This window comes from Protobothrops mucrosquamatus, unplaced genomic scaffold, assembly GCF_001527695.2.
Source record: "Protobothrops mucrosquamatus isolate PMUCROS unplaced genomic scaffold, P.Mucros_1.0 scaffold2636, whole genome shotgun sequence".
NCBI classification, from domain to species: domain Eukaryota; kingdom Metazoa; phylum Chordata; class Lepidosauria; order Squamata; family Viperidae; genus Protobothrops; species Protobothrops mucrosquamatus.
This window is the reverse complement of record NW_015388689.1, coordinates 68,283-87,899: the sequence shown is the minus strand read 5'-3', so window position 1 is coordinate 87,899 and position 19,617 is coordinate 68,283. Positions and strand designations below refer to the sequence as shown.

Sequence of the window (19,617 nt, the reverse complement as noted above, 5' to 3'; positions counted from 1 at the left end):
CGTCTGGGGGCTTGCTGGTGCCTGGAAGCACTGTAATGCAGTTTCATTTTCGTCGGCTTGTTTAATCTTTTATATTCATTACAACCGAATAGTAAGAGTAATAATAAGAGTAACCGTTGCAAACATTTTAGATTTGTGTGGGTTTTAACACTCTCCATTGTGGCATTCAGGAGCTCCTTGCTTTCAGGCAGGTTGTTTGCAAGTATTAAGGCTTCTCCCTCTTGAATTGAAACAGCAGTGAGGTCTCTCTATTTCTGCCCATAAATTTTTAATCATAGCCTCCTCCTTTCCACCACTGATTGAGTTCCCTACCGCAGCTAATGGCACGTCTTGTAATATTCATCCATGTAAAATATGTATATGGATGCCATTTCTTATTTTTCAAAGGAAGCTCGCATAAAGCGAGCTGAATGCCTTTCAAACCAGGGCAAATTTGTTACATGTTTGATCACCGGGCTAATCAGAACATACAGGGGAAAGATACAAGGTTGGTATAATCATCTGGATGGCATTTTGCCACCTGCCTCCAACGTAAAGCCAGATGAAGCCCAGGATGTAAATTTTATTTGACTTCAATGGGAATGGGGTCGAGTATCTAAATGCATGCCCTCTGGCTGGAATACATTCAAAGATGACATACCTTAAAAAGCCAACAGGTCAAATTACTAGAGGTGAATGAATTTTTAAACAAGAGGCATTTTGACGGCCATGATTTAATATCTCCAAATGTAATTACTTTATAAATGATTCCATGAAACGATTCCAGCTTTTGTTGCCAGATAGTATATTGTAACTATGGTGAAAATAGAGCCCCAGCCATCTTTCTTTCTTTCTTTCTTTCTTTCTTTCTTTCTTTCTTTCTTTCTTTCTTTCTTTCTTTCTTTCTTTCTTTCTTTCTTTCTCTTTCTTTCTTTCTTTCTTTCTTCCTTTCTTTCTTTTTCTTTCTTTCTTTCTTTCTTTCTTTCTCCTTCCTTCCTTCCTTCCTTCCTTCTTTTCTTCCTTCAATTATCTTCTACTACTTCCCCTTATTGGTATCATTATAATGATTATATTACTTTGTTGTTTGTATGTACATTGAGAGCTTCTGCACCAGAGACAAATTCCTTGTGTGTCCAATCATACTTGGCTAATAAAGTATTCTACTCTACTCAACTCTACTCTACTGTACTCTACTGTACTCTACTCTACTCTACTCTACTCTACTCTACTTTACTCTACTCTACTCTACTCTACTCAACTCTACCCTACTCTACCCTACCCTACCCTACCCTACCCAACCCTACCCTACCCTACTCTACTATTTCCTTTCTTCCTCCTTCCCTTCCTTTCTTCAAAATGAAATTCCTTCAGAAAAAAATTAACAGACAGGATTCAACCCAGAAGTCTCCTGCTTTACACTCCAATTTTTTTCTTAACTTTATAATAGGCAGAGAGAAGATAAATCTCAGTCCATGGGTAGATCTCCAAACAAGCTGTAAATAGGCCAGCAAAGTTTCTGATTTCCAATATTTATGTGTGTATGTTTATGTATGTGAATGCTTGTGTGTGTGTTTGTGTGTCTCGAATCACTTTTGGCTCTTGCCGTCTGCCTAGACAAGTCTCTGCAGTTTTCTTGGCAATATTTCAAAAGCTGTTTGCCACTATTTGAGGGGTAGGGGGTGGGGACTGGCTCAAGGACTTTGTACCTAAGGAAGGGCTAGACTTTCTTCAACATAGAAAGACCTCAGTTGTTAATTAACAGAAATAGCTTTTCTATTCTGTACCAGTTTGATAGCCAGTTGACTTTGATTATCAGAAAAGGTGGTTGTCATTATTATTATTTTAATATTTTCCATACCTGTTGGTTGGCATGTTCCTCCACTGTATCCTGGACAGCACTTCCACTCCAGTGAGGTAACTATAATATGTTTGATCCTGTAAACTTGCTGGGTCCTTGACTGGGAACTGCAAGGTAATTTGAAAAGCAGACATTAGTGGAGGTTAGGGTGAAGGGACATGATACAGGATGATAGATCAGTAACAGGACACAGGGGGATTAGTCCTGAAGTTTATTGATTGTGAAAGATCACAAGCAAATGCTTTTTGACAGAATCACGGCATGTCAAAGCTCATAATGCTAAACATTTCAGGAGCACAAATGAATGCGAGAAGGCATTTATTTAAGTATATATGTGATCATTTGCTTTGTGAGGAAAGTTTTCAGGGATGTCTGAGAAACAGACATAACTTCCAAGAAAAAAATAAGAAATTGTAGTGCAATAAGATGGCATGCTTATAAACCATGGAACTGGCATCACATTGAAAAAAACTGAATACATTTTCCCTCAATGCTCAGAAGAAAACAAGATAACATAGAGAAAAAGTATCCTAGGAACACAGTGCCAAAACAGAAAAGATCCTTCTTCTGATCACTGGTCATCACAAGAATGCAGAAAAGGCATTCAACTCTTAGACCCTAAATAACAACTCAGCATTTTTGCATGTCATACAAAGTTGTAAACTTAGCATTTTACTAAATCGGCTATGCAAACCAATGCTTTTGTAGAGTTGGAGAGATTTTCCTCAATCAAATGTACATATTACAAGTTCTCTTTAAGCATGTGCTTAAGCATGCACTCATATACACTGTCCTAAGCTTTGCAATGTTGAATCTATATTTCCAAAACTGACTGTGTCTTCAATCCCATTTGTTAAAAACATAATTCAGTTTCAGCAGCTATGACTTGAGAAAAGGTTGGTTTTAATGATCCTTCTGATAGGCAATTCTAAATATCCTCATTTGGAATAGATCCACCACCAAGCATCTGCTGAAGCTCCAGAACCTCAGTGACTGCTGTCTTTGACACACTCCTTTTTCATTTAGAAGCTGAAAGTAGCATCTGACAGTTGTAATTTGCCATTTTAGTTTCCCATTATGTTCCATCCTCAATCTGGGTACCTCCAGATATATGGACAATTTTGAGGGCAGGGAATTCTTCTTGAAGTCCACAATGGGTGGGCAAGACTGCTAATTATGCCGCCTTTTATGAAATATACAAGATCAAAATAGGCACTTCCAGAAGAAGGGCATCAATTTTATAGCAAAGGGTGATAATTATAGCATATTACAAAAATAGCTTGCCATAAGGAGAGGATGGTACACTAAAAAGCAAATTATATCAAATGTAATCTTATTTATAGCCCTTACACTTGAGATTCCTATTTGAATTTTCATTACTTACACTGAAGGCAAGGAGTGCAGTAGGCTAAGGGAAAAACTGAATAAATATCCATTTTTTCAGAAGTTAAAATTATGCCTTCAGTTTCAGCATGACTATGAATAAGACGCAATGCAAATGTGTGTAATTAAGAGCATGAAATCTGGTTCCGAAATACTCATGTCCACTCAAAGTTTCTGCTCAAGTGAATCCCTAGAAACCTTTTTGGGTTGCTAGAGTAACATCTAATTAGTGGGGAGATTTTTGCAGCCAAATTGCCTTCTGGGATTTACTCACATTTACATCATCTTTCTTATCATTGAGGTCTACTCAGGATGATTTTGTAGTCAAGTGACAACATATGCATAGTGGGCCATGCATTTGGGATCTACTCTGAAAATAAAGATCCCATCTTTGCAAGGTTCTAGACAGTATGGATGATTCTAAATATACTCTGCGCAATGAACAAAGTAGTTTAGATTAATCCCTTCGTACAGAAAGATCAAGGGATATTTAATACCAAGGATGAATGACCCTCATTTTTTTCTCCGTATTATCTGGCCATGCATGTAGACTTCTGTCTAAAAAAACAGTTTATTGTAGTAAGAAGCAAAGGAAGTCTTGGAAAGTGAAGTGTTAGGGAAGGAATGTTCAGGATTTTATCAGTTAACAAGGAGTGAGTAAATCTTTTACTAGTGTGGGGGAGAGATTTTCAGAAATAGAGATGACATCTTCTGTTTTTAAGGCTTTTTGTGGGACAAGGCTGACTAAGAGTTGCAAACATCTGTCTTGCTCCTTCCCTTAAAGTTTTTTTTTATTGTTTTTTATTCCATTTAATCATTTACTTTTAAGAATTGAAGCTGTAGGAGAATGACAGGCAGAGCCCAGGGGTGGAGTCAAGAGAGGAATCAGTCTGGAATCATTAGGTGCCCACAAGCACTTAGTCCAACCTCTCTTGAATTCCATTAACTCTTATCTAGCACCAATTTAGCACTGAACATTAGTTGACTAGATTCTTGTGTATAGGCATGAGCAATAAATCAGCTTAATGGAACTTAATTTTTGGTCCTGATTCTTCGCAGCTCACAAAAGCTTATATGGTACATAGCAGAGAAACACTCTGAGTATTATATTTCTTTATAGGAAGGCACCATAACCATTCCTAGGATAGATTCTACTTCTACTCCCCCAACCAAATAACAAGGAAGAAAATGTGATAGAATGGTAGAGAAAGCAAAACTCACAGTTTGCCTTCTGGTCATGACCCAAAGGATAAATAATGTTGTGCACAAAGTAAATTGTGAAAATACCCATGAAATATTCTCTAATTTCTTAAACTGCTTACTGCACTCCACCCTGCCTAGACCTTTGGCGGAGAGAAAAGTGAGTCCCATAAGTCACTGTGTTCATGGTTTTTTAAAAAAAATATCCTTTTTTTTTTTAGGGTATACAATCTGTCTATTTAATAGTTTGCTTTTCTTTGTCTCCCACAGAATTTGTATCTTGTAAGAATATAAGCAACCATTGTGAAACAAATTATGGCATGGTGAGGTGGAGAAAATGCTAATATTGGCTAAAGGAAGAATGTTATGAATTCAAGGCACATTTTGATGCTAATATTCGTGTCCTCAATACACTTCAGCGTTTCAGAAGGTTTTCCCTGATCATCATTTAAATCCCTTTCACACATATCCAGTTATCTAAGAATAAGAAATGTGTTTGGATTGCTATGGATTGTTAATCAATTGTCTTCAGCTCCTTACATGAATTTCTGAGGTAAAACTAAGACTGCAACCTGACCTGATTCAAAACAGAAATGATTTGGGGAAAACAACTCCATGCATATTTCAAATGCTGAATGACTATGTAATTAAATTTGCTGTTGATCTTGGATGAAGGGTATTTCAGACACAGCAACAAAGATATGAACACTGAAATGGTTTTGAGTTTTATAAAAGGAGATGGATTACATTTTAAAAGAAATTGCTTCTAGAATTTAATCTGTGTTATAGATATGCCAGCCTGCCACCTAGTGGAACAAAAAAGGTTTGAAGGTCCTGGAAAATCTGATTCACACATTTGGAGAATTAAAACACATCTTTTCCCAAACTGGTCTCCTCTCGAAATGTTAAATTTCTAGAATTTTCAAATGAAGGTCATGCTGGGTGAAGAATCTGAGGGTTTTAGTATTTAAAACCTAGAAAGAAAGTATTAGATTGAGGAAAACTGAATGAAAACACTAATTGTTGTGTTCCTTTCAATAGGTTTAAGAATGCTCAGGTGGAGAAAGCAAATAACCATCCATTTCAATTTCAGGAAATTCTCCTAGCAGAAGATTTTTATTTTTAAGATGTTGAAAACTTTAAAATCTAGCATCCAACACATAGGTAGGGATAGGCAAGGCTTCATTTTTTTCTCTCTTAACATTCCTCTTCTATCTCATTTATGCTTTAGATTTATCTTTTAATGTGTGAGATTTATCTTTTAATGTGTGAGAATTGTTACTTAACCATATATCTACTTTCAAAATACCTTTTCTATCAAAATAGACTTTTTTTTAAAAAAAATGGTTTTAGAGTTATTGGGGAAATTTTAGGAAGTGCAAAAGCTCTTAAATACGTTTTCTGAATGAATAACAAAAGCTTATGAATAACAAAATTGGCAATTCATATCTGTATTCAGAAAGATCCATTACCAAAACATCCTTAATCATGAGTTGGCAATATGTAGCCTGGGTACCACAAATAACCTAGACAGAAAAAAATATATCCCTTTTGAACACAGAGGAGGTGACCACCCCTCTGTTCTGTTTAGATCTGACAATATTTACAAGCTTTCTTAGTTCAGAAAAACTTGTCAGTTTAGATTACTGTACAAGAGCTGGATGAAAAATAGATGAAATTCTGAGGAGCTACAAACTCATTGACTATGGATGTCTGCAAAATCTCATTGTATTTGTCAACCAGCCATTCTAAAACCTAGCCACACACCAGCTTGCCTTAGTCCAATCGCTGAAAGAGAATTCAGACTTGTTTGAAATCAGACTTCACCTATAGATCTTACATAACACAATAGTGTTACACAACTTCATGCTTGAATTGTCTTTTCCAACACACACGTTTTCACAGACAAGCTGGTTTGGCACACTGAAACCAGGGTAGCGGTTTGTGGTGTCAAAAGCAATAAACACATACGATAAAAGCTGGAAGGGTTTATTAAGCAAAGCACAGCGAAAGAATTACTTCAGCCACAAAGCACAATTTAAACAGGAAATATCCATTGGCAAGGCAGGAAAACAGCACATACAATATTCAGTAGAAAATACGGGTAAATATGGGTCAAAAATATGGGTCAAAAATTTACATCCTTTAATAGTTCATTTAGTTCAGTCTCTTTTCTTTAAAGGCAGCCACGGATATCCCTCATATTATTCTGGCTAGTGTTTACCACCTTTCATAGGTAGATCTAAACTGAGGTTTATTTCTTGGAGTGATTGATAGAATGTTTACCTTTCTTTCTTAATTAATCAGATATCTCTCCAGACACTCGCAGATGGCAGACATTCCCTAGATAAAGAGTATATGTGGGTAAAAAAAATCTGCTTGACCATGACAGTCTAACTTCCTGTAGTTGGCTAACTTTATGATTAACAATTTAAGAGCATACTATATTGATACCATTAATTATAATCTAGAAATGTCAGAACAATTAGACACAGAGAGAATTTTTTCCCTCCTGCCATCAGTCCGCTGAATATCTAATTCCTATAGTACTGACTCATGTCTAAGGATATTTACTCATGTAGTAGGGCTGTAGTACTATTATCCTCATCTTTTCTACTACCTTCTCCTTCTGATATCTTTTGATTATATTACTTTGTTATTTGTATGTACACTGAGCTTATGCATGGACACAAATTCCTTGTGTGTCCAATCTCACTTGACCAATAAAGAACTATTCTATTCTATTCTATTCTATTCTATTCTATTCTATTCTATCATGTTCCAAAAATCAAAAGCAAAAAAGTAAGAGTAATCCATCACTACTGGTTTGTAGAATATATATGCCCTTAACACCTAAAATGAAAAAGGATGGTATAGGAAAAAGGATGAATTCCACTAGCTCCTTACTTTTCTTCTATAATTCCAACACACAAACACAGAGACGTCCACACAAAGACACAGGAAATTAAAAGAAGAAAACTGAAAATACTGTATAGTACATATTATCCAGCCAGAACATTTAAAGGGAGTAATCAACTTTTTACCTTTTTCAGTAGTTATTTTATGTATGAGTTGAACAAATAATCCATTATTTAACAGAGCAAAGGTTTATGAAAATGATTGTAGCATAGCTATAATTCATGGTGATGAATTAAGCAAACACCTGTATTTGTCATTTAATCCAGAAGTGTACTCCTATTTGACCAACAAGGAAGATTTCTGAATGAATCCACCAGATGTTCAAGTGAAACCGTAATTATTTCATTTCAGTACACTAAAACAAATTTATCTCCCAATATAGGTAACAATATAAAATCAGCTTTCATGTTTTTGAGGATATAGTCTTCATGTGAAATTAAATTAATTATTAGAATCCAGTGGCACATATCTTGGAAAAATAAAAGTTGGCTTATAATGCGTTAGTCAAAAGAAATTATAAACTAATAATTTAAAGATACTGTACTGCTTTTTTTGTATAAGAACAGGAAGGATCATGTACCTTTCATGCAGAAAGTCCAAAGGTCAACCCTCAACATCTCCAGCTAGCATTAAAAAAGCTTCTTATCTGGAATTCTGGATAGTTTTTGCCAATTATTATACTGAAGTAGGTGGAAGGTTGACATGTGACTATATTCTGTGATTTACGACTAAGAAAACTTTAATTCTTCCAGGATCTTTAGCAGAAACATCATTTAATATTATCTTCCTGGATGGAGTATTCTGTATATTTCAGGTTCTCTCTTCCTATAGATCAGCCTAGCTGATAAGGGGACTGAATATTTCTAAGCAGTTTCCACTGTCTTCATTAATGCAGCTGATCATCATTTTAAAAGCAGCTCAGTGATATAAATCCTATTACATACCTTGTTCCACAGGGTCCCGTAATCCAAGTGCATGGCTTGGCTCTCCCAGAGCTATAGGTTTGTACATTGTCAACCACAATGGTGGGTTGAAGCCTTGTGTGAACATAGGCACACCAATTCCTAAGCAAAAAGAAAGAGAAACAAAATTTATTATACAACTGTTACATAAATGAAAATTCTGATGTGAAAAAAACCTCAACTAGGCTAAGAGGTAGGAAGATGCAGATTTTGTTCCCATTCCAGAATTACTGGCTTGTTATTTCAAGGCAGCAAGTACAGCTGACCAAGCAAAAGAGATTTACATGCTTACCAGTAATTCACCAGGAATGCAACCATTTACCAGTATAAGGAGGTTTGGTGACTTGTGAAGAGCTTTCTGAGATTTACATGTGGCAGAATTTGGATCCACTGTATTAGATTTCTACCCATAGACTATATGTCTATGGAGATTCTCAGTCATCCAGGTCATGGTTGCCCCAAATATGTTTAGAACTGAAGAAGCTTCTTGGATGAGAAGGGAAACATCTTCAAGCAAAAACAAAGTCCAGTTGCCTTTTGAAAAAAGCATCTTTGGGATATCCACGACTATCATCTCCATTAAATAGGGACAATTTTTAATGATTTTAAATAAGACACAGCTACAAATATTTGGTTTTTAATTGGCTTTTATAGGGAAATGTTTTGTATTGTTTTTAATATGCTGTGAGCCGCCCTGAGTCCCATGGGGGAGAAGGGCGGCATATAAGTTAAAGTTAAATAAAAATAAATAAATAAAATAAATATAGCAATCAATAACAATGAACAGTACAGCACTACTGCATTTAAGTAACTTGCTTACAAAGGAAACAAAAAGAAAAGGTAGAAATATAAACCCTTGCTTGATCAAATTTAGAATAAGCTAATCTATTTTCATCTCAAAATACGTTCACTTATATAGGCCCATTCTTATCTGTTTCCATCTGAATCATTGAATCATTGAAATATACAGCTGGAAGGGATCTTGGAGGTCTTCTAGTCCAACCCTCTGCCCAAGGCAAGAGTCTTTATATCATCCCCAACAAATGGTTGTCCAATCCTTTCTTGAAAACCTCCAGCAATGGAGCACCCACAACTCTGGGAGGCAAGCTGTTCCATTGATTAATCTTTCTCACTGTCAGGAAATTCCTCCTTAGTTCCAGTTATATAGCTTAAATCAGACATGTCAAACACAAGGCCTGGGGGCCGGATGCGGCCCGCGAAGTGGTTTCATGTGGCCCGCGAAGCCATCCTGGAAACAGTGAGGGAACGGCCCCCGCTGCCTTGGCCCTGGCCCAGGCCAGCCAGGAGCCAATGTACAATTTTGTGGTGGCCATCTATGCTGAAACGCATTCAGTCTTAGCTCCACAAGGCTGTCCGGAAACAGCGAGGAACCAGCCCCTGCCACATTGGCCCCGCCCCCTGGATGCATGCTGGGGAGGTGTCACCCTTTGTGAGGAATGAAGGAATGGACCATGCCTTGGCGCTTGCCCCGGTCCCACCCCCTTCTGCCAGAGACCCTCAGATCTGTCCCACTGCTGCCCAGGCCCCCACAGGCCCCCTTGACGTGAACGATGTAGAGCTGGCCATGCCCACCCAGTAGGCCACACCCACTCCATCCATGCCCACCCAGTAGGCCACACCCACCCTGGCCACACCCACCTGCCCCCCCCCGAGGGCAACCGCAATGCTGATGCGGCCTTCAATGAAATTGGCTTAAATGTAATAAGTGTGTGGTATGGGGAGAAGGTTAAGTAGCCAATGGAATGTTTTGTGAAACTCTTGAAAACTGTGAAAGCTTGTGGATGTTTATCTTCTGATCAGTGGTGGGATTCAAATATGTGAACAACTGGTTCTCTGTGTGGACCTGCTTCCGGAAGTCCATTCTGGGCCTGGGCAACAAAAAAATTAGCTACCGGTTCTGCTCTCTGAATCCCACACTGCTTCTGAGGGGCACATTATGGGAAGTTTGTGCTGTTTACATTTCATTCATATTGGGAGGGACTGACTTCCCACACACCCATGGGGATGGCTGGAGACTTCAGGATGCTCCCTCCACCTTGTTAAACTTCATCCTGCTATTTTCCCTACTGTGAGGTCAGCTGGGCTCAGAGAGAGTGACTGTCCTAAAGTCACACAATCTACTTTGATGCCTAAAGAGGGACCAGAACTGACAGTTTCCTGGTTTCTAGCCTGGTGCCTTTACCACTAGATCACACTTGCTCTCAAATGTCTAAGTCAGGGGTCTTCAAACCTGGCCCTTTTATGACTTGTGGACTTCAATTCCCAGAATTCCTCAGCCAGCATGCCTGGCTGAGGAATTCTGGGAGTTGAAGTCCACAAGTCATAAAAGGGCCAAATTTGAAGACCTCTGGTCTAAGTTATCAAAATATAAAAATACAATTACCTCAAAACAGCAGCATGAAACATTGAAAATAACAACAGTGAAAATTTTCCAATTTATATTATATACATAAACACTGAGCTGGAAAATATTCTGTCCTGGCTCAGACTACGATCATCCTACCCACTCGAGCTTCCCCATCTGTCTTCCATTGATCATCCCTTGACTATACAACACTGCATAGCCTTCCTGGTGGGTAAAAGCCAAGGAAAAATGCCTTTTCCTTCTTCATGACTTTCCTCTTGAGTTTTCATTAAATGGTTTTTGTCTATGTGGAGAAAAAGCAAGGAAAAATAGAGTCCCCCCCCATGCGAAAAAGATTTCTTGAATGCTTTCTTGATTTACCCTGAAGTTACCTCTGCAACTATGCACCTTATCACCTGTAAAACATGGACACTGAGACAGCTAACTGAGTCTAGGAGTACATCCAAAGAATTACTGGAGTCTCCAAGAGAGTAAAATACCATTTAAAACACAAGCACTCAGTTTTGACTGAATTAATCTTAAACTTGTTCCTTTCCTCCAGCCCATGAGGGACATCAAAATCTACTTTAGAATCTCAGCAGCCTTCTTGAATGAAGAGGATAAGGTATGTCATAAGTAAAAGTTAGACAGCTTAATCCCTGTACTGAAACTAAAGTCTAAGGCTGCAAATGTGATTTGGTTTATGTTTCATGAATTCTCAATATGGATCAGCAGATGGCAACCTTTCCCAAGGCACATTTCCAAGATTTTTTCATAGGCTAGCAAAGAGATCGACTAAGATAATGTACTGTCTTTCTGTAAAGCTTTTCTTGAGTTGCCCAGCTTCCAAGTCCTAGTATTTGAAAATATAACCTGTTCTTCTTAATTTATACATCTTAATTTATACAAAAAGCCTTAATTCATAAAAAACATTATTCAAATTAATTATTCAAATTAGCTTGACTGATTTTGAACTAATATTCAAATTAGTTTGACTCCCAATGACTTCGTGAACATAGCTATTTATGTTTCTCGGCATCAAAGCAAAAATTTGTTGGAATTTGTTCAGTATTCTAGTCTAGCCTAGGTCTATGCCAGGACACTAGTCTCTAGCTTAGGGTCCTGACATAGCCTGCCAGTCAGCTATGTAGCTACTTATCTGCTTATCTTCAAAGACCATGTGAGTTAGCCATGTGTTGATAATTGAAATTCCATGGATCCATGGAAAAGAATGAGGAAGCATATGTGATGTTGTCAAGATAGAAATCCTGTAAAATTGGAATGAAAATACATAAGGATGACATTTGTGTCACGGTGTTACTGCACAACACCATTCTTTTGATATAATCTTGATTTTCTGGGGATCCCAGACATTAAGCATAGTGATTGACCAAGGTTTTTTTTTTTTTTAAAGAACAAAAGTAATGACCAATCAAGCAGGAAAGAAATGCATAGATTTTTTTAAAAATTGCATACTTTAGGATGTATTCTTATACTTATATATATGTAGCTAGCATCCTGTAGTGCAGGGGTCCCCAACCCCCGGTCTGTGGTACTGGACCGCGGCATGCCAGCAACCATTCCGCACAAACAAGCAAAGCCCCATCAATGGGATGCAGGCAGCACACAAAACCACACACTCTCTGGTCCATGGAAAAAAGCCTTTCTCCATTGAACTGGTCCCTGGTGCCCAAAAGGTTGGGGACCTCTGCTGTAGTGGAATATCTGCGCAATGTATGGGCTAAATCCTCCCATGTCCAGACAGGAGAGTCCACAGATGGTCAGAGAGAATAAGAAAGCTAAGATCTTATTGGGCTTTCAGATCCAGATAGACAAGCAATCCAGTCATTGTGATAGTGACCCAGAAGACAGTGGTGATGATAGATATCACTTAGAGACACTCTGAGAGATTCTTCGGTTCTATGACTCGTAAACTGGAACTGTGGCTCCAGCAATCCCAAGAACAATGTCAGAGCTCTCTGTTCAGAAGAATGTAGTGCTAAGAATCGTTAAGAGAGCCTGTTTGGTCTAGTGCAGGGGTAGGCAACCTTGGCTCTTTTATGACTCGTGGACTTCAACTCCCAGAATTCCTGAGCCAGCCATGCTGGCTCAGGAATTCTGGGAGTTGAAGTCCACGAGTCATAAAAGAGCCAAGGTTGCCTACCCCTGGTCTAGTGGTTTAGGCACTAGGCAAGAAAGCGGGAGACCATCTGTTCAAGTCCCACCATGGAAACCGGCTGGGTGATTAGGCCAGTCATTCACTCTCTCAGTCCAATCCACCTTGGGTTATTATTCTGGGGAAAATAGGAGAAAGGAGTACTGTGTGTTTCATTTCTTTAAGTTATTTGTAAAAATAATAAAGGCAGGATATAAGAAAGAAAGCAAAGTGAGCAAGCAAGAAAGAAAAAAGAAACAAAGAAGATACTGAACAGAACCTTCAAACTCCCAGACCTCTGGTAGAGGATCTGAGATTGAAAAAGACCCTTTCAGGGGTCTACAAAGTCAAGTCCTTAAAAATTTCTCCGTTTTAATTTCCAATACAGCTAATTCTCAACTTGCGACCATAACTGAGCCCAAAATTTATGTTGTTAAACAAGATGTTTGTTAAATGAGTTTTGCCTCATTTTATGACCTTTCTTGCCACAGTTGTTAAGTGAATCACTGCAGTTGTTAAATTAGTAACACAGTTGTTAAGTAAATCTGGTTTCCCCATTGACTTTGATTGTCAGAAGGCCACAAAAGGTGATCACATGATCCTGGGACACTGCAAACCATCATTAATATGAGTCAGTTTCCAACTATCTGAATTTTGATAACGTGACTAGGGCTTTTTTTGTCATAGAAGGCCCAGAACGGAGTTCCGGCACCTTTTTGGGATGGAACCTTATAGGGTAGGCAAGGTGGGTTGTATGATGTGTGTGAGTTCCGGCACCTTTTTTTTATATACAAAAAAAGCACTGCATGTGACCATGGGGATGCTGCAATGGTCATAAGAGTGAAAAATGGTTATAAGTCACTTTTTTCAGTGATGTAATTTTGAACAGTCACCAAATAAATTGTTGTAAGTCAAAGACTAGCTATACATAATTCTACTGATACATAGAAATCACCTACTATATACTACTATATAAAGGGGTCCGGACACCAAAATTTTTGAGAAACACTGATCTAGAGAGATCAAGGGAATATTTATTTCTAATCTATTTAGAAGGCCAAATGTGGATAAAACCTAAATGAAAGGTTCTTCATGACTTTTTGCCCAATGTTAACACTCTTCCAGTCAGTGTTATTTCCCATATCCCTTCATATAATTGATTCATAAATCAATTGTTTTCCAGTGCGCAGCAAATAACAAAAAGGAAATTAAATTCCAGTGTCCCAACCTTTTATATATCCTGGGGGCAATGGACAATAATATTACAATTAATAATTGAAAGAGTGTTGCGTAATGTTCAAAATTTCCTTTAAAAATGTCCAGCCACCATGAATTATTAATTGGGCACTGCCACCAGAAATGATCATGCAGGCCACTTTGATCACAACCCTTTGACTAACATAATGCAATTTCAGGTGTGTACTACCGTCCGTGTATTGCTTTTAAAGTCAGTTCTTGAAGACTTGCAGAAATAGATTTAAAATGAAACTTCTGTTGAAATCTAATTCATTCCACACGTACTAGAAATCTAAACATTGCCTCAGCGGTATGATAAAGATCATTAAGCAGCAGCTGAAAAATTAAAAGACTGTTTAAATGGGTGAAAATGTATGAACCTCTAGGATATATAACTGATGAGTTATGCTCTATGTACAGTATGTATATATAGAACAGGCCCCAAAGCTAATATAGGAAGACCAGGATGCACATTCTGCTAGTCCCTAAGGCCACATGTCCAAATGATGCATGTGCTTAGCATAATGGTTGCCTGGTTACCAAGATACCAGAGAGAACGATTCTGTTCCTTTCCATGAGGCCAATCTCTGACCTCATTACTGAAAGTCAGAGGTCATTGTTGGAATCCCATTCCCCAAGTTCCTGCTACGCCCTTTTGGCAACTACCAGATTCCTTACTATGCTTTCTTTGCTTGTTCATTTCTAAATATCCTGGAGGTTGGCATGTAGTAAAGAAAGTTAACCTGTTCATCCAGTATCATTGTGAAGGAACATACAGGGAAGCCGTCACCAAGAGCCAGGAGAATTTGGTTTTGAAGCGAAGGGAGGGAGGGAGGGAGATGAAGGAAGGAAGGAGAAAGAAAGGAAGAAAGAGAGAGAGAGAGAGAGAGAGAGAGAGAGAGAGAGAGAGAGAGAGAGAGAAAGAAAGAAAGAAAGAAAGAAAGAAAGAAAGAAAGAAAGAAAGAAAGAAAGAAAGAAAGAAAGAAAGAAAGAAAGAAAGAAAGAAGGAAGGAAGAAAGGATAGGAGGGAGAAAGATGAAGGAAGGAAGGAAGGAAGGAAGGAAGAAAAAAAGGAAGGAAGGAAGGAAGGAAGGAAAGAGGGAGGGAGGGAGAGAGGGAGGGAGAGAGAGAGAGAGGAAGGAAGGAAGGAAGGAAGGAAGGAAGGAAGGAAGGAAGGAAGGAAGGAAGGAAGGAAGGAAGGAAGGAAGTCCCCAAACCAGGCACCTTCCAGATATGTGAATTTTACTCCCAGTATCTCCCAACCAGTTTCTGCAGAATAAATGTAGTACACAGTATGTTATATTTCTGTTCTTTTTTCCTGACCTACTAAGTCCTATTACCGTAGGTCTGAAAATGTTACTTAAGAGTTGCTTATGTCACACTGATTCACCTGAGCCTGTTCTCATTTCTAAATCAAGATTCTCAAATTCTTTATTCACCAAATTCTTTCTGTTCATCCAGATTCTTTCTGTTCATGTAGTGTTCCTGCAAATAACTGTTTTATACAGTGTTACTGTATAAAAGACCAATTTACCTTTCAGCCCTGAAATATCATACATTCAGTTGACCTTCATGAACATACAAACACAATTTATGGTCTCAAGATCAGTTCTGAAGTAAAAGGATATAGTTTGACAAAACAGGGCTATTTTTTTCAAACAGAGTGCTTTCCAAAGGAAAATTAACATTAAGACTTCACCCAACTAGAGTTTTAGCTACAGAGTACAGGAAGTCCTCAACTTACAACCACAATTGAGCCCAAAATTTCTGTGGTTAAATGAGACATTTGTTAAGTGAGGTTTGCCCCATTTTATGACCTTTCTCGCCACAGTTGTTAAGTGAATCATTGCAGCTGATAAGTTAGTAACACGGTTGTTAAGTGAATCTGGCTTCCTCATTGATTTTCCTTGTCAAAAGATTGCCAAAGATGATCACATGACCTTGGGACACAGCAACGGTCATAAGTATGAGTCGGTTGCCAAGCTGACTGAATTTTGATCACATAATCATGGGGATGCTACAAAGTTCGAAAGTGTGGGTCATTATGTACTGACCCAAATCACTTTTTTCAGTGGTGTTCTAACTTTGAACGGTCACTAAATGAACTGTTGTAAATCGAGGACTCCCTGAGCTTAGAATCCTCATTCATTTGGAGCTTATATCTATAGACAGCTAATGCCTCCTATGGTTGAATTATCATGTATGAAGCAGATTAGAGGCTAAAAAAATATGGATTTTCATGATTGTCTCTTTTCACACAATCCAAGGCCATGCTTTTTTTTTCTCAAAAACAGTCCTAAAATGCAGTGTGGCATGACTAATCAGGGAAAATAATATCTGTTTTCTTCCGGAATGGAGGCCCTGACATTATGTACTACCCATTGCAGACAGGTATTTGTCTATCACCACTTGTTTCCTTTGTCACATGGCACTTCTGTGATCTTCGGATAGGGAATGACCCAAATGCTTGTGTCCAAGCTGTACTTTTCCTCCTGCTTGCTTGTTTGACCTCATGAAGTATTTATTTATTATTTCATTTACCGGGCTTACATTGCTGCTCCAACTGTAACCCACTTTGAGTCATTTGGACATTTCTATTCTATAAAATACGATTTAAAATGGTCATAAAATTCAAATAAATTACTTACAACAAACAGTGCCAAGGACAATAAGTAAATTTCAGTTCAAAAAGTCAGGCTACCTCTAAGGCAGTGATGGCGAACCTTTTAGAGACCGAGTGCCCAAACCGCAACCCAAAACCCACTTATTTATCACAAAGTGCCAGGGCCGCATTGTGGTGCCCTCCAGGGGGGGCAGGGAGGCACCTCTGAGTGCCGCCTCTGGAACGCAAAAACTGGGGCCGCAAAAATGGGCCACCGTGCTACAAGGCGCAAAAATGGCCGCTGCCGCACCGCAGGGTGCAGATACAAGGTGCAGCAACACGCAAGAATGGGGCAAAGCTAGTGAGTATCACGCAGGAACTAGCCCCGCCCCATTTGCAGCACGTGTGTGCTCGCGGCCCCGTACGCGCATGCACGCATGTAAAATGCTTCCCCCTCCCTTTTCTTCCAGTCCACCAATTGACAATGGTTGGTGACCTCTGCTCAAGCTTGCTAGTCAGCCGTTGGGCGGGGCTCCTGCTCCGGTGGTGGTGGCCTGATGGACCTGCTGCTGGCAGCAGTGGCACGCGTGCCAACAGAGAGGGCTCTGAGTGCCGCCTCTGGCACATGTGCTATAGGTTCACCACCACTGCTTTAAGGGCAGGGGTCCTCAACCTTGGCAATTTTAAGACTTGTGGACTTCAACTTCAAAGCTGGCTGAGGAATTCTGGGAGTTGAAGTCCACAAGTCTTAAAGTTGCCAAGGTTGAGGACCCCTGCTCTAAGGTTCCTAAGGCCTGCTTGGGGGGGGGGAAGCTTAATCATCTTTTTAAAAGCCAGTAAATTCTCCTTTGAACCAAACGTAACTGCTGGCCTACTGTACATACATTGCATGGCAATAATACACAAGCGGTTCATCATGGTTTTCTTCTGTTTCTCCCAATCTAGCCTATGGAATAGTATTTCCTAATTCTCTTTCACAACTATTAATCAAACAGGGTTGTCCACAAGGTGTGGTTAAAAAAAAAATCAAGATGGCAGCTGTCAGAATGCAGCTGAAGTACCACCTTTGCTTGTTTGTGTGTGTGTACAGGTCATCCTTGACTTACAACAGTTCATTTAGTGACTCTTCAAATTACAATGGCATTGAAAAACGTGATTTATGATCGTTTTTCACACTTATGACCGTTGCAGCATCCCCATGGTCACGTGATCAAAATTCAGATATTTGGCAATTGACTCATATTTATGATGGTTGCAGTGTCCCGGGGTCTGACAAGCAAAGTCAATGGGGAAGTCAGATTCACTTAGCAACTGTGTCACTAACTTAACAACTGCAGTGATTCACTTAAGAACTGAAGCAAGAAAAGTCATAAAATGGGTCAAAATCACTTAACAACTGTCTCACTTAGCAACAGAAATGTTGGGCTCAAATGTGGTTGTAAGTTGAGGACTACCTATATTGTCTGTGTGCCACGTGCCTTCTGGACTCTTGGAAGTAGCATTTAACTAGAGGAGCCCTTATAAGAATTTGCATCAAACAGTGGCAGAAAAAGAGAGAGTAAAAATGGAGGTGATGGCTGAAGATATAGATCCAGATATAGATCCAGAAGTGGTGAATGCTCCAACACTGGAAGTTTTTAAGAAGAGACTGGACAGCCATTTGTCCGAAATTGTATAGGGATACCTGCCTGAGCAGGTGGTTGGACTTGATGACCTCCAAGGTCCCTTCCAACTTTATTATTATTATTATTATTATTATTATTATTATTATTATTATTATTATTATTATTATTATTATTATTACTACTACTACTACTACTACTATTACTATTATTATTATTATACTTCTACTCTCCCATTTAGACTGATAGCAATCTAAAAAGCTTATTTTACCATCGAGTCTGTCACATTCAGCTCATAGTGAAACAAGTTAGCAGAACTTCAGCTCTTTGATCTGAAAACTGCTATTTATAAAGCTTTCATTGTTCAAAGGCTGCTTTACAGCAAATACAGAAAGTAGTTTTCTAAATGTCTTCCTTGGCTGTCTGGTTTTGTTAAAATGTCCTTCTGTGCATTAAACGTCTACCTCTGAGGTGTTCTTTAAGCAAATCGATTGAATGTGGCAGGTGTGTTTTATGCAGCACATAGACAAGTGGATCCGAGCATACCTCGAAAATCATCTTTTTCTACCTTACAACTGACTTGTGTATAGAAAAAGAATGCTTCACACACGAGTGTTTTCTCAAGACTCATTGCTGATGCCATAAGTAAAAATTGTAAGAATTCAGAAAGCTTCCCTAATAAGGAAGCAGAAGAGAAAGAAAAAAATTAAAGCCGCATTTCTACATAGAACAGCAGTTTTTCAGAATAGGGAGATTTTGGTCAAAGCTTCCAATGGAGAGGACAAATATTTGCATATCACAGTGGGGAAAAAAAATCTTATAATAAATTCATCTTGACAGGAAAAGAAATTCTGTGTAAGAGGAAAGCATTACATTCTTTGATGCTGTTTCCCACACTCTTCCAACAATTCCACTGTATTGCTGTAAACTGATACCCCATAATCTTCACAGCATGAGGGAGGTTGGGAAAACCTGTACTAAAATTTAGTTCTTTGGATTTTTTTATAAAACTCCTGTGTATGTTGTTAGCAATTAACATATTTATTTATAGCTCATGGATAACAGTTGCAGGTTATATAACTGCCTTCTTTCTAAGGTGGTCCTTTAAATGAGGAGGGAGGGAGGGGCAGAGAAGGGAGGGAAACAGAGGGAAGGGAGGGAGGGAGGGAGGGAAGGAAGGGAAGAGAAGAGAAGGGAAGGGAAGGGAAGAGGAAGGAGAGAGAGAGAGGAAGAGGGAGAGAGGGAAGGAAGAAAGGGAAGGGCAGAGGAAGGAGCGAGGGAGAGGGAGGGAGGGAAGGAAGGAAGGGAGAGAGGGAGGGAAGGGCAGAGGAAGGAG

General features: G+C 38.9%; 1 protein-coding gene across 1 annotated transcript in view; it reads right to left on the bottom strand.

Annotated features, from left to right (window-relative positions):
* The window catches only part of MMRN1 (multimerin 1), a 72,066-nt gene that overhangs the window by 47,069 nt on the left and 5,380 nt on the right, over positions 1-19,617 (bottom strand). Inside the window, exons 2-3 of the mRNA XM_015825438.1 lie at positions 8,284-8,403; positions 1,838-1,944 (exon numbers count right to left, since the gene is read on the bottom strand). Of these exons, the coding sequence (XP_015680924.1) occupies positions 1,838-1,944; positions 8,284-8,403 (227 nt within the window). The remainder of the gene's footprint in view (positions 1-1,837; positions 1,945-8,283; positions 8,404-19,617) is intronic.